Raw genomic sequence first — 14,178 nt, 5'->3', positions numbered from 1 at the left:
ATGGATAACGGGTCCATTACTGGCCTAAACGGCAGTTGGAAATCACCTAACAGTTAGAGCCAAACTGGCTCGGTCGTTCATTCGGCTGTGGGTCACTATCTTGTCGTGAAAGTTGGCGTTCGACACCTAGCGTCACATTATCATGCTAAGATCTACTCTGTGAAGTAACTATTCTTGTTCTCAATTATTCTTTGGAGTACTTCTTCATCTCAAATTTTATATGTCCACTGAAGTTTAACGTTCTTCGCTAACACAATTTTTCATGTTTCCGGGTCTTACTTCTCCAGACGTCCGATGGTTCACGTTCGACTTCCATGCAGTGCTCCAAACGAAACTTCTAGAAACTTTATCCTCAATTGTATATTAGTATCTGATACGGTTGAGCTGTTTTATTGAAGAAAGCTACCTTCGCCTATCCTAATCTACTTCTGGAACATCTTCATGTACTCTTTATCAACTGTGGTTATCCTTAAGCCATATTCAGTGCTAAGTATATGTTTCTTTCGGCGGGTCTTCTACTCTTCCTTACATCCGGCCAAGAAGCTGTGTCTTAGGCGAAATTTTGTTTTTTCATTTCTCTTCCGAAATTTTCTTTAACTTGCTTTATTGCTTCCTCGACGAACAGGTTGTGAACCACAACCGTGATTATCTGCGACTGTGCCTCTCACCGTCCCTAACACGAACTCGCCTTCGTTGATATTTCATTTTTGGTAGTCCCACGAAGATTTTGTACATGTGTCCCCTAGTCTTCTACGGATTGTTGTCTTAATCTGCCTTTAGTTATAGAAGTTATAGAAGTTATATAGGTCGACAAACGCTAAGAAGATGTAATTTTTCTTCAGTTTGACTTCAGCTACCAAGCGTAATGACAGAATTGCTCCTCTTGTACCTTTTCTCTTTCTGAAACGAAATTGATATTCCTGCACTATGTTTGGAATTTTTTCCTATCCTTCTGGATATTATTCTGATCAGAAATTTACAAGCGGGATATGGGAGAGTAACGTATGACAGTTTCCACATTTATCTGCAAGCTACCAAATATATCCTACAGTCATCAACGGCCTATTGTCGTGTTAAATTTGTAATCAGATGTAACTGTAGCTATTAACCTTCGAGAGTTAGCGCCTTTGCTCCATATTCAGTCAGAATAGTACGTATAGCGAGAGATTACGATAAAAGAGAGCATAAATCGATTCCTGCTTCGGATTAGCGACCACTGTACTGATCCAGCAACCAGTCAAGGTGGTCTCCCAAGCTTCTGTGGGGGAGTTAACGCTATTATCTGGATTAGCCGCATCCTCCCCTGCCCCACGTGTCCCACCAGTTAGGTTAAAAAGACGCTGCGTCGGATGAGATATAAATGCCAGTTCTACAATGCAAATGCTCGCTGTGCTGCAGTCGAAACGAAACCGAGAGATGCGCAGATTGGTTGCTGTGCTACGAGGCAGATTAAACCCATTGATCTTACACTTATGAGGTGAAGCAGTGTCATTCTCTTAATTTATTATGAACTTGTTGAGGATATAAGTATGGTAACTGTGCTTTGACACTAGACGTAGCGCTGGCTGTATCAGGCACTTCGTTTCTTCTCATCATAGAGCTCACAAACTTAACTCCTGTTGCACTGCGCTAAATCGCTGTCCTTGTCTTCGAAGTGATGAGTGTGGAACTGTGTTGGTGTTGCAGGTGCGGTATACTGGCTACCGGGACCGACCACTGGAAGAGAGGCAGGCCCGATTCCACAACGGCTGTCGTGAGGGCCACACGGAAATCGTAAGTGTCTCTCTCTCTCTCTTGTTTGGCTCTATCATATTTTTTTCTGAATCGAATGCAATAGGTTTCGCGAGTCTTTCATTTCTATATGCGGTTTTGAATATCCTTAAACCGTAAAACGCTCAATAATTACAAAATAAGCAACGCGAAAAACGTTTGTTTGTTTTTGATTGCCTAGTTGATTCTTTTACAAAAAAAGGGCTATTCATCCAGTTTTAGAAGACAGCAAAAATTTAAAAAAAGGAGCTGATCTTATCACGACTATATTAAAATGTACTATTCTTCCCATTCCATGGCGTATCGGGTACAGCAACCATGGGTAGTATATCGAAAGAAATGAGTCTCGGTTGCAGAGAAAAACGAAACCCTTTCGCCCCTCTGGGTAACATCAGAAATTCTATAAGAAAAAGAAAACAGTATACGTCAAGGTATGGTCCAGTATAGCTTTGCAAAGTAGGGACATACATACTCTGACAAATACTCCTTTCCTTTTTTTCTTTTCCTTATAGATTTTCTGATAATGTCCCAGAAGGATGAAACGCGTCAATACAAGTATTTTTCCCTTGCAACCAAAATTGTTTTTCTTTCGCACCGCTAGTAATGATTTTTAACACTTTATGCTCCTTTGAGTTATGCTCAAGAGACCTAAAAAGGGCTTCCTGCCCCCCTCCAGCTTCTCCCGTCAGCACCACCCCTCCCCCAAAAAAGAAATCTGATATTATCGAATAAAAACACTGATGCTGATATTTTACTGTTGCAACTCTGCAAAAATTGTCAATATTACATTCAAAGAAAAAGAAGTTCGAAGGCAGGGTTAGACGTAATGTTACAGCCGAGGCGCATCTTAGAACGCCGCCATCTTGTAGACAGCATACTAACTCTTAAAAAAATGAGCTTTTAATCCAATTTTTACTTAGGCAACTGGACATTTTTGTACATTACCGTCATCTTGTGAGATTACGGTCTGCAACCTGGCTTGCTCGCTGTGATGTTTTTAAACTACGTAGTGTTATTGCCTTGGTATTTACAAATTTTAAGTTATTGCATGACAACAGCTAATGATGCATTTAATGCACATTCGCCGCTTTTTCACATTCTGAACGATCCGAAGATGGTTTCAGATAGCAACCTAAACTAGTTGTCGTACTTTAATTGTGACAGGAAAATTGCGGTATAGACGTCAAAAGGTTTTTTGCTCAAAAATTTATTTATTAATTTAAGACCGCAGTCTCCTCCCTGGCTATGTCAGGCTTCACTGAAAAAATTATGTTTGCGTCACAAAGGAATTTTTCACTTCAGAATCGCGAATCGCGTGTTCATCGTTCTTCGAAACACGCACACTTCTCACCCCTGACTCCTCATCCTGTCCCAAACACTATTGTTAATGGATTCAACTACTAATCATTTTTGTTCGGTTTCTCATTTCATATAAACCATAGGACGATTTTTTACAGTTAAGTTACCCGTTTGATAAATCACTTTTCATCCCAAATGATTTAAACATCAGTGTTTCGTGATCTTAAATTTTCTGTATTCCTTATATCTAACACTATTTTGACTGCGAACATATATAATTTCATTCAAGACTAGGACATTCGTTTCGGAGTCTGTGATTCTAAGTGTTAACATTGGGGCAACATAAAAATTGGAAAGTTAAATAATTACGTTTTAAATGCCAGAATCCTTAAAAAAGCAAATGTTGTGTCACATTGTTGGCTGGGATATCCTACGGGGTGAGGTTCAGCCGCCCATCGGAAAAAGTGTTCTTTCTCCGCTCTCACTGGCCATTTTCCATGCGGATATGTGAGAACTATGTCGTATGTGTTCTCGTAGAGTGTAGGTTGCGTGTATAGTGTAATATTTGTAATATGTGTGGATAAAAATCCTATGTCAAGATGGCAAGTTTCCTTAGTTCTTACCAGTTTCGGCTGATTACCGAAGCATCTTCAGATCAATCTAAAATATTGTTCGGTTTGTGAGACGCACGACACATCGTCGTATTTTCTAGAACTAAGTCGCCCTAGTTATATAAAAAAAACCTGAAGTGATACTCTTAGTTGGTTATGTAAACTGAATACGTTAACCACTAATTAGAGTTGTCAATTTATATAACCAACCAAGATTTTTACTTTAGGATACTTTATTTAACTACAGCCTCTTAACTCCAAAAAATACGACGCTGTGAATTTGTCACACACTGAACAACATTTAAGATTGCTCTGAAGATGGCTCGGTAAAGAATATTTGCGATCTTGATGTAGGATTTTCATTCAACATGTTTTAAATCAACAGATCGTGTCTCCCTGCCCCCCGATTGACATTGCCAAAGAGTAACATGCGCGGCGATGGTGATAATGAAAGAAGGGAGAGGCTGAAACCCGATGCGGTACGTGATATACTGCTCTTGAATAGCACCATGCGGGCCGGTAAATTTTAACGTCCCCAACCGACAGACGGATCGCCATCAACAGCATCACGTGCCCTCACTTCATGAAACACTGCAGTGAGGTACGGAATTTAACCCAGGGCATTGGCGCAAAAACCAACGATCAGAATTTTACACCACCAACATCCTCCTCTTGCTAGCACTGAAAATTTGAAGGATGTTATTCTACCGGACTGCATTTAAAATTGCTTTATTCTGCGCTACTAGTTTAGGGCATGGCACATTCTCAGGTGCATCTACACTAGCAACAGATTCATTGCCCTAGTCAATTGTCACGTGCCACGTGTTGTATTTGTGCATGTATTTCTTCAATTTTATCGAGGCTATGGTGCCCCACCGAGGAGAAAACAAGTGAAAATTTCATCCACCACCGGGATAGGACTACAGCCGGCTTACTCAAGAGTCGAGCGCCGTTCCACAGGCGTGCGTTAGTGTCCTCGGCTACACAAGTGGGTTAAACAGTCTTTAATACGTAAAAACTCGCGTGGATCTCTAAGTTCTAAAGGTATGTGATATAACTGATGTTTTGGGAACCATTGCTCTGTCTACGTCCAACTTCATAAGACATGATGCTTGCAGAGAGTTAACGGGACTTGTCCTTTTTATGCACTTTTACCGAAATCGTCGGTATTTCTATAAAAGCTTCTGGCGATCAGTTACCATTAGTTGTAAAGCGAAACTTCAGACTTTTAATCTCAAAGCGGAAAATGGAATCCTTTAATGCATAAATATTCATATACAAGGGTACATAGTTATAAAATATCTTATCGTTCATTTGTAATTGTTCGTGGTGACTGCTTCGTACCACCTTCATGATCAGTTAATTATAGTTTTGTCTGTATTTTTTGGTCAGTAGACCGCCTCCGATAGTGAGAAGTATGCGTGTCTGACTGCCATGCGGCGATTCGGTTTCAGTTATCAGCGGTGCCAGGGACTTTTCTTTCGTGAGAGGGCTGGAAAGGGTACACCTGGCAATTGAGGATTTAACAGATAACCTTGCTATTAGTGGAAACCGCACAAAATCTCTTCAGCAGTTCCTGAGATTAGCCTTCACGAGAGAAAACGGCGGCGGGGGGTTTAAATTAAAATATGTGTACAGATAAGCAGCACGCCGGTCGGTGGTTTTGCAGGCGTTCGTGGCGACGGGCACCAACATCCAGCTGGTGTTCAACCCCAGCACCAACGGCTACAGCACGGCGGACCCGGGCCGCGAGTGCGACTTCGACAAAGAGCACGGAAAGGTGAGTACCGGCCGTCGCGATGGCCTTTCAGTCCGCTTGCCAGCGGATGCGAAAGACGGTGGCCTAGTGCAGGTCATAGCTGGCATCTAGCGCTGCCTGCCGTGATGGCCTGCGCATTTTTGAAAGCTCTGTTAAGGATCTGAGCCACTCCCACTCTAACACAAAATTACCGACAGAGACACAGACATGGAAATCATAATGGTATACAAGAAACACCTTCCCACTCTAGAAGAAAACTACCACATTAAAAAAAGAAAAAAAGACTCACACGCAACAAAAATGAAACAACTCAGAAATGAAACAACTCAGAAATGAAACAACTCAGAAATGAAACAACTCAGAAGCGAAACAACTCAGAAATGAATAAACTCAGAAATGAAACAACTCAGAAATGAAACAACCCAGAAACGAAACAACTCAGAAACGAAATAACTCAGAAATGAAACAATTCAGAAACGAAACAATTCAGAAACGAAACAATTCAGAAACGAAACAACTCAGAAACGAAACAATTCAGAAACGAAACAACTCAGAAATGAAACAACTCAGAAACGAAACAACTCAGAAACGAAACAACTCAGAAGTGAAACAACTCAGAAGTGAAACAACTCATAAACGAAACAACTCATAAACGAAACAACTCAGAAACGAAACCACTCAGAAACGAAACAACTCACAAACGAAACAACTCAGAAACGAAACAACTCAGAAATGAAACAACTCAGAAATGAAACAACTCAGAAATGACCAGATCAATTGGGCAAAGCACACAATTGTTAAATTAATAGACTACTCAGTATAATATTAAATAAAGACATATGACCCACAATCACCAATACCATCTACTCAGAGTTGGTTTCAGTCACAATTTCCTCCACCTTCCCCCCTCCCCCCCTCCCCATTTTCGCAATCGGTCTCGCATTCGAGAAGACGACGGTTCAAACCCGTCTTCGGCCATCCTGATTTAGGTTTTCCGTGATGCTGGGATGGTTGCTTTGAAAGGGCACGGCCGGTTTCCTTCCCCATCCCTCCCTAAATCCGAGCTTGTGCTCCGTCTCTAACGACCTCGTCGTCGACGGGACGCTAACCTCTATTCTCCTCCTCCTCCTTCTCCTCCTTCTTCTTCTCCTACTCCTTCTCGTCCTCCCCATTTTCCCCGTAATCTGAATTCCTTTCTCGCCTGCTCGTCCATCCCACTTATACCTCTGCTGAAGATCTAAACATACCCCCTTCCCTGCCTCCCTTTGTGATATCCTTCATAGTTCTTGAACATTTTATTTTACGAACAAGCTAGCTCAGTAATCTCTTTGCGCAGCTATGGTAGCATCAGAATGCATATGGTATTGTGCTGTTTCGCTACGTAATGACACTATTGGAGAATAGTGGGTGTTGTGTGATACCGTACATCAGCAGTCAGCGTCAATTCAATTTGTGTTCACTATATTTTGTGAAAAAAAATATAAAAGCACGTTACTGGCATAGAATTTACAAATTTATCCTTATTACAAAACACATGGTAAGCGTACTCGCCTATATATCATTGTACCCAGTATTTTGATAGACCTGCATCCCGTGTGATGATAAATTTGTAACTTTGAAACCAATAATCGTGTTTTTTAAATAAAGTTAACAATACTGAATTCTGACTGGCTGTTGTTGTACATTATTCGCAGGATAAAATTTACACTAACGGGTAAGACGCATACGTCACAGTGGTTCATCCTCGGTATCGCCAGAGCAACGATACGCGTCCCACGCTGGTGCTTACCTCCTAGAGTTACGATCTCTTCAGTCTTTACCAGTTCCTTGTGAGGCTGGTCCAGACCGCTAATGTGCAGAGTGGTTGCTGTGTGTGATATTGCCTTCTTGCAAGTGTTAAGTTTTACAGACGATGAGCACGAATCCTTGTTCGGCCTACTGCTCTTTATCTCCGATACGACTACACGAGGTTGTTCACCCGGTTCAAGTCACAATGGTGTAGACGCTACGAAGCCTAATTTGTTGCTTGAAATGAAGTTACTGGCTCTTCGTTTTCGTCATGTCTTCCGATTGGTTGGGACATCTCCTCCTGAATCTGTTAGGATGTAATGTTTTCATTTCTGCATAGTTAAGGACTCCTGCATTACGTATAGCTTGTTTTAAAAATGCCAGTCGCAGTGTTCTGCGGACCTTCGTGCTTCGTAACGTTTGTTCTAGAACACAACACTAATCACCACTTCTTCGCTCTATTGTTCTCCTAAAGGAGCTTTCTTCGCCAGTTCTTTGCAGGAATTCCTGGTTGTTAGTGTTAACTGGTCAATTCAAGAGGTGTCTGTAGCACCGTACCTAAAATGCTTCAAGAAATTTTTTTGGAAATTTGTGGTAAGGTCATATGTGACCGAACTGCCGGGGTCATCGGTCCCTAAGCTTACGCACTACTTAATCTAAGCCGGCCGGTGTGACCGAGCGGTTCTAGGCGCTTCAGTCTAGAACAGCGCAACCGCTACGGTCGCAGGTTCGAATCCTGCCTCTGGCATGGATGTGTGTGATGTCCTTAGGTTGGTTAGGTTTAAGCAGTTCTAAGTTCTAGGGTACTGATGACCTCAGATGTTAAGTTCCATAGTGCTCAGAGCCATTTGGATCATTTGAACTCAGTCTAACTTAAACTAACTTACGCTAAGGACAACAAACACACCCATGCCCGAGGCAGGACTCTAATCTCCGACGGGGAGAGCCGCGTGACAAGACTCCTAAGACCGAGCGGCTACTCGGCGTGGCATACTTCAAAAGATTTCATTTCATTTTTGCGTATCGTTCATGTTCTACTTCCACGCAGTGTTACGCTTAAAACGCAACACATAATCCCTTTTTCCCTCACTTCAGTATATATGATTTCTGAAGAATGCATTTTTCTTTTACCCGTGAGCATTGCTTTTGTTTTTAGAATTCTTTGCTTCGTCCGTCTTTAGTTATCTTAATTCCTAAATATTTGTGTGATAATGTTTGTTCCATTTTACTTTCTCACGTTTTGATGAAGTTACTGGCTATTAATAATAGTAATAATAATAAGTGTTTCTTGAAATGTACCGTAAAAACGTCATAAAACAGCATACTAAGATTGATTCATGCGCTCTAGTGATGAACATATTTCAGGTAATTTGTAACTGGTTTTCTTTCGTTCGTTGGAAGAGCGTGGCCAATAACTTGGAGCACCTGGAGTTGGAAGCAATATAACGGTGCCTGGAAAGAGACGTTTAAGGGTCGGCCTTTCGCCGGAACGCGTCGGAGAGGACTGGAGGTCCACGTGTGCCGGCAGACGTGCTAGACACCCCCTGGCTCGCTAAGCTGACGGCCGGAGCGAAAGCGCATATTGTGAGAGGCCGTTACAACGGTACTCACCCGCCCTCAGCATTCATGACTGCTCTTCTGGGGACTCCCTCCTGAGGACGCAGCTTCTGCCACGGCTGAAGAACCTCTGTGTACACACACACACACACACACACACACACACACACACACACACACACACACACACACGGGACAGAGGGAGGGGGGGGGGGGGGGAGACGGGAGAGAGAGAGAGAGAGACATCGGTTACAATGTACCAAAAACAGTCGGGAACGTTTTGAGGGCCTGTAACTGCGAATTAAGAGGTACTAACGTCTTTGTGCAATGGTTAAATAACTAGGTCCGACTCTGTAGTAATACACCGTGCCGGTTCTAGTTTTACGTGGTTCGCTTACTTCGTTTCAGTCAAATGGTTCAATGGCTCTGAGCACTATGGGACTTAACATCTTAGGTCATCAGTCCCCTAGAATTTAGAACTACTTAAACCTAACTAACCTAAGGACACGACACACATCCATGCCCGGGGCAGGATTCGAACCTGCGACCGTAGCGGTCCCGCGGTTCCGGACTGAAGCGCCTAGAACCGCACGGCCACCGAGGCCGGCTCGTTTCAGTCAGTTGCTGACATTGGTTCGTTCTATAAGATCGCGACCGTTACCATCTTCTGCACCGTTCGACTTAGTTAGAGATGTCAAGATCGACAGGACATCTGAAAACGGCTCAGTACTGGGCGTCAACATAACATCTCGGAACGAAAGCTAACGTCGCTTAGACCAGTACTGGACGGTGAAGGTGAGGTTATGAAGTTCCGCCGCCTCACAAAAACTGAGAATATAACAAAGATATTAAAGTTCATTAACAGCCGAAATAAGATTCGTACCACTTGTCCTTGGTAGGCCTTATCATAAATTTTGCACATTGTTCAAAACTGGAAGAATATGCTTGTACATTTGCACTCCGTAAGCCACTTTATGGTGGGTGGCTTGGGATTCTTATGCGTACAATTATTGGAAAGAATTTAAAAAGGTTGTGTGGTTGCTTAAGTCGCGGGTTTTCTCTGAATTTAATTATTAACTGCCACGACGCGTTTCGAGTTTAACACATCATCCGATGGCCTATTATAAACAGACAAAAGTAACGCCTGTTTTAAATGCGAACATTTTTAGGTTAGGCTTTACCGTGACTGTTACTGACATTAAATGAAACAACAAGTTCACTGTTACCAGTAACAGTGAACTTGTTGTTTCATTTAACGCCTGTTTTGTTATAAAGTTTGCAGAAACGCAAATTTCTTATAAAAGTAAATTCTCAACGAACAATATTCAAATCAAAACGGTTTTATATATAGAAATACATACGGTTTCAGATACAAGCACATGAGACTTCGCTATGGACGTCCAATACTGTAATTAACTATTATGTCGAATAAAAGGTAGTTCCATTAGTTGCAAAGTTCCACCTTAACTGTTGAAGTACCACACGAGCGATGCCCAGCGCCACCGTGTGTTTTGGGAGAGGCGGTTGTTGAAAGTGCGTGTCAAACAGAACGTACTTTAAACAATAAACCACTGGGGTTGGCTGAGCCACTGTGTGACGCTTTCACGCTTATGAAGTGAACCTGTAACGAAACATGCTGCTCTTCTTTGTATCTTACCTGTTTCCTACACCAATCCTATCTGGTACTGATCCCAAACTGACGAGCAGCATTGAAGTATTGCTCAAACGAGGATTTTGTACGCTATCTCCTTTGTGGGTGAGCTACCTAAGGATTCTTCCAACGAATCTGTTCATGGTTAGTCTTAGGTGTGAGGTCGTTCCACTTTAATTTGCTCCGTACGCACACTGCTAGGTGATTTATGGAAGCGACTGCTTCCAGTTATTGTTCTGCAGTCGTGTAATCATACAGTAATGGGTCTCCGTGCCTATGTATGTGCAATACGTTACACTTGTTTCTGTTAAGTATGAACTGCGAGGACCCACACTAAGCGTGCATCCTCTGCAGATCTTCCTGCATTTTGCTACAATTTTCTAACGTTAAACTTCTCTGTATAGAACAGCATCATCCGCGAAAAGCGTCCTGGAACTTCCGACATGATCCACTTGGTCATTTACGTATATTGTGAAAAGTAATGGCCCTATTGTACTCCCCTCTAATACGGCCAATGTTCTATTTCTCTTCGTTGAGAAAAACACGCTTCGTTGTTTGCTAGAAGCTTTTCATTCCAGTCGCACACCTGTATAATATTCCGTACGCTCGTATTTTGTTGATTACGTGGCAGTGCGGGACTATCGAACGCGTACCAGACGTCTGTGAACACTGCATCAACCTGAGCGCCGGTACCCACTATTCATTGCTTTCTGAGTGTCGTCGCCGGACAGAGCGGGCTGGGTTCAACATGATCGAAGAAGTGTCGTCTACACATTTCAAAATATCAATAATTATTTGCCCTATAAATTATGTACCTACACACATCAAAGAATACTTAGAAGACATTACGTAATGCCATTTTACTTTATTATTTGCTTCTTATTTCCTTTATAAGTGCCACATAATGCGAAAATATTTTTCTCCTTCAATAGAGTTAATTTTTTCACTATTAAAAAGACATTTTAATAATTATCGTACCTGTGTAAATTGTTAAATAAGCGCAGAGTAGGTGTCTTCTTTGTCTAGGCATTGTAAAACCTAAATTACTTATCTGGTCTGTTTTGTGGAAGAAGATTCATAGGAAAAACCTCAAAGTTCTTATGTAACCTTCGCAGTATGCCGATGCAAAATGAACAACAAAATACAAATTGAGAAGATAAAAATTCAGTTCACTACTTTGCCACGAATAAGAGCACGGCGAGAACTTCCTATGTTAGCAGACTACGCCTGCTCTCACCCCACCAACGTCTACATCAAAAATTTCATCCCGGGAAACCTTGACGATAACATTGCGTTCCGTGACGACCAGTGTGAATCAATCTATCTTTAACCTTCCCTTCTTTGTCACTAGTACATTCTTAACCCTGCTGTTTCTTTTTTTTCTCCACTGTGGCCTATCAGCGGATTTTATTACAAAAAACCCGCTTCAGTTGTCGTTACAGGGAGTTTATAGCTCTCTTAGCTACAGACCAGCTTGCAGCCTATACGGTTCTTACAGGCTTACGTCACTCACAGTAGACTAGATACATCCACGCACAAGCGCTGACGATGTCTCCTGCTATATGTGTTGTTGGTAATACTCCGGTTTTAGTCATGCGGAAACTGTGACAATGATTACGGTACTTTTTAATTTCTTGTAGCCTTCACAGTGGTGGAGACGTGGGGAAAACAGTTGCTAAGATTTTCATGCCATTGCAATAGAATTTACGCTCTTCTATTTCTGTATCCAAACGCCTATATTTATTGCTTTCCGACGGAATTGGAGTAAATTTTGAAGCCACAAGCCAATATCAGGAAGCACATTCGCAGACGAAATTCCTTTAAATCAGTTGCAAATCGAATGGAAAGCAACAGATACGGCTGTCTGGATAGAGGAATAAAAAGCGAACAAATAATATTTACTTTAAGCCGTCAAAACACTTGAAATGTAATCGCTAGTGCTCTGACAGCTGACTTACATATTTCCTATCATAATACCATCTTAATTTTGCCATTATTAGATTACTTTTTACTAGCACTTTAGCAAACACTCTGTCTCAATATAGGCACCTGGGCTACGCTTTAGCAGGAAAAATGGCGATGCGAAGTTGGTGGTCGGGGAAGGTATTAGCAGCAGTGTTAAAAGTAAACTTTCGGGAAGTAGGGCCTATATCGTGTATTTCATCTTTTACGCAGTACATACTGGTAATAGATTTTTTATGAGCTAAAATTCATTTTATCTTTCTGAGCTATAAGCTACTTGAAACTTGAAAGGGTATCTGGGAAAACTTGACTAATAGTGTTCCTATTTGTTCATTACATGTGACAGCTTTAGTATGTTAACAGAAAAGAATTAAAGGAGGTTGCCCACTGTGGTTGAAAGCGGCGGAATACATACAAAGTTCCGAAGAGTATAACTAAGCGCCCCAACATAGTTACTTACAACTTCGACGTCATTTTGGTCGTCATAAATAGCATCTAACGCTATTCCTCACTTGTTTGGAGAATAGACAGCTGTTGATCACTTAGTGCTGAACGCCTTTCTTTATTATAGAAAACTTTTCAGCAAAATAACCACTGTTCCAAAGGGGGAAATCGCCTTGTATAAGGATGAACAAATATGTTCGCCGGAATCTGGTTAGAGCCGCTTCACTTCATTGTGTATCGAGGATATACATTCCAAGGACAAGACTACAACCACTTCCATTTACGATTACATTAATTTACAGTCAGCGACAGTGAATGTGTGCAACAAGTGTGAATTTCACAAGTCCACCATATAATTGTAAACAGGCAACGTATTTGTTATGAAGCCAGAAGTTCTCACTGTAGTAACTTCGATTGTTATTACAATAAACCAGTGTTAAAAGTACAGCTCTTACATTTAGCGCAGTGAAAGTCCAATGAAGAGATGTTTCTCATACTTGTTACCATGTCTAGAAATTATGTCGATAGGTGGTGAAAGTATTGCTAAAGGACGGATTTCAGAAAGTGCCGCACGTGATCTGCAGTCATCGCGATTGTGTGAGAGGTCTTCCAGAAATTCGTGCTTCGCAGAGGAAAAGCTGAGTTCTGCGGGCGAGGGGGCGAGAGAAAGCTGACCACCGATCGATGACGGCCGCCATCTTGCCGCAGCGACACGTAGCACTGATTTCTGCTGTTGCCACCCGGCTACCCCGCACACTGCCGCTGCAGTTCGTTCTTCCGAAAACTGGTGCAGCAAAGTTAGATTTGCTTTATTTCCACTCAGTTGGGTATTAACCTTATCACACTTACTTGTTAGTGATGCAGCCTAATGGCGGAATTAAACGCACGTAGTTTGTGTTAGTCATTCTTTGTCGCAGTTAGTCACGCATATAAGTATTCTCAGTAAACAGTTCGCAGAGATTTTCTCATAAATTTCAGTATTGCCGTGTCATACTCCTAAAATGACAGCACAAATATTAGACGGCTTGTTTTGGTGGCCACAAGAAGCATATTTTTTATTTTCATATTTGTACATCTCTAGTTACAGAAGACATGTATGTTCACTGATTAGCAAACATCTGCAGCAGTAGGCGAAGAAATGTTAAACTGAAAATTGCACGTATGGTACACATTTTAAATTGTGCGTTAACTTGCAATTTGAGTCTGAAGCTTTTGGCTGTGTAATAGTTTTTAACATCTGAATTTCGGCGTTACGCCACTGCCAAACGTTAATAATTAGTGCCATGCCACGGAACACACATGTTTTAAGTGACGGAACGCATGTAGCCTTGTGTCCC

General features: G+C 41.8%; 1 protein-coding gene across 1 annotated transcript in view; it reads left to right on the top strand.

Annotated features, from left to right (window-relative positions):
• Positions 1-14,178, top strand: part of LOC126335490 (protein big brother) — a 215,149-nt gene that overhangs the window by 25,063 nt on the left and 175,908 nt on the right. The window contains exons 2-3 of the mRNA XM_049998820.1: positions 1,687-1,773; positions 5,350-5,460. Of these exons, the coding sequence (XP_049854777.1) occupies positions 1,687-1,773; positions 5,350-5,460 (198 nt within the window). The remainder of the gene's footprint in view (positions 1-1,686; positions 1,774-5,349; positions 5,461-14,178) is intronic.

Source organism: Schistocerca gregaria, chromosome 2, assembly GCF_023897955.1.
Source record: "Schistocerca gregaria isolate iqSchGreg1 chromosome 2, iqSchGreg1.2, whole genome shotgun sequence".
Classification (NCBI taxonomy): Eukaryota; Metazoa; Arthropoda; class Insecta; order Orthoptera; family Acrididae; genus Schistocerca; species Schistocerca gregaria.
The sequence above is the reverse complement of the archived record's forward strand: the minus strand, read 5'-3'. Positions and strand labels throughout refer to the sequence as shown.